This window comes from Halyomorpha halys, unplaced genomic scaffold (genome assembly GCF_000696795.3).
Source record: "Halyomorpha halys isolate HHAL.00 unplaced genomic scaffold, Hhal_1.1 Scaffold751.1, whole genome shotgun sequence".
In the NCBI taxonomy this organism is placed as follows: Eukaryota; Metazoa; Arthropoda; class Insecta; order Hemiptera; family Pentatomidae; genus Halyomorpha; species Halyomorpha halys.
The window spans coordinates 40399-40889 of record NW_027110937.1 but is presented as its reverse complement, the minus strand read 5'-3'; the positions used below and the strand labels follow the sequence as shown (position 1 = coordinate 40889).

The 491-nt window shown below is 43.4% G+C and overlaps 1 protein-coding gene across 2 annotated transcripts in view; it reads left to right on the top strand.

Annotated features, from left to right (window-relative positions):
• Positions 1 to 491, top strand: part of eIF5B (eukaryotic translation initiation factor 5B) — a 97151-nt gene that overhangs the window by 66774 nt on the left and 29886 nt on the right. For both annotated transcript variants that reach the window (XM_067049050.1, XM_067049049.1), the window contains exons 18-19: positions 9 to 85; positions 163 to 370. In XM_067049050.1, the coding sequence (XP_066905151.1) occupies positions 9 to 85; positions 163 to 370 (285 nt within the window). The remainder of the gene's footprint in view (positions 1 to 8; positions 86 to 162; positions 371 to 491) is intronic.

The window sequence follows — 491 nt, the reverse complement described above, 5'->3', positions numbered from 1 at the left end:
TTTTTCAGTATTCCAACATTAGGATAGGACCCGTCGTTAAGAAGGATGTGATGAAAGCATCGATTATGTTGGAACACGATAGTCAGTAAGTATCGATTGTATTAGCATATTGTATAGTTAAAGATGTATTATAACCATTTCTCACCTGCTTACCTCCTACAGGTACGCCGTCATACTCGCTTTCGACGTGAAGATTGAGCGCGACGCACAAGAACTTGCTGATAACCTCGGAGTAAAGATCTTCCAGGCCGATATCATTTACCATCTCTTCGACAAGTTCATGGCATTCAGGGAGGAACTGAAGGCCAAGAAGAGGGAGGAGTTCAAATCCATTGCCGTATTTCCCTGCAAGCTCAAGATTCTACCCCAGGTATAGATAGCCCCAATTATTTTTTCTGAAGTTAATAAGAGAATGTCAAATTGAGTGTTTTCGGCTTTACAGCACTTGCTCAGCCTCCACTGGCTCACTACCAGTGATGCGGCGAGAGGGA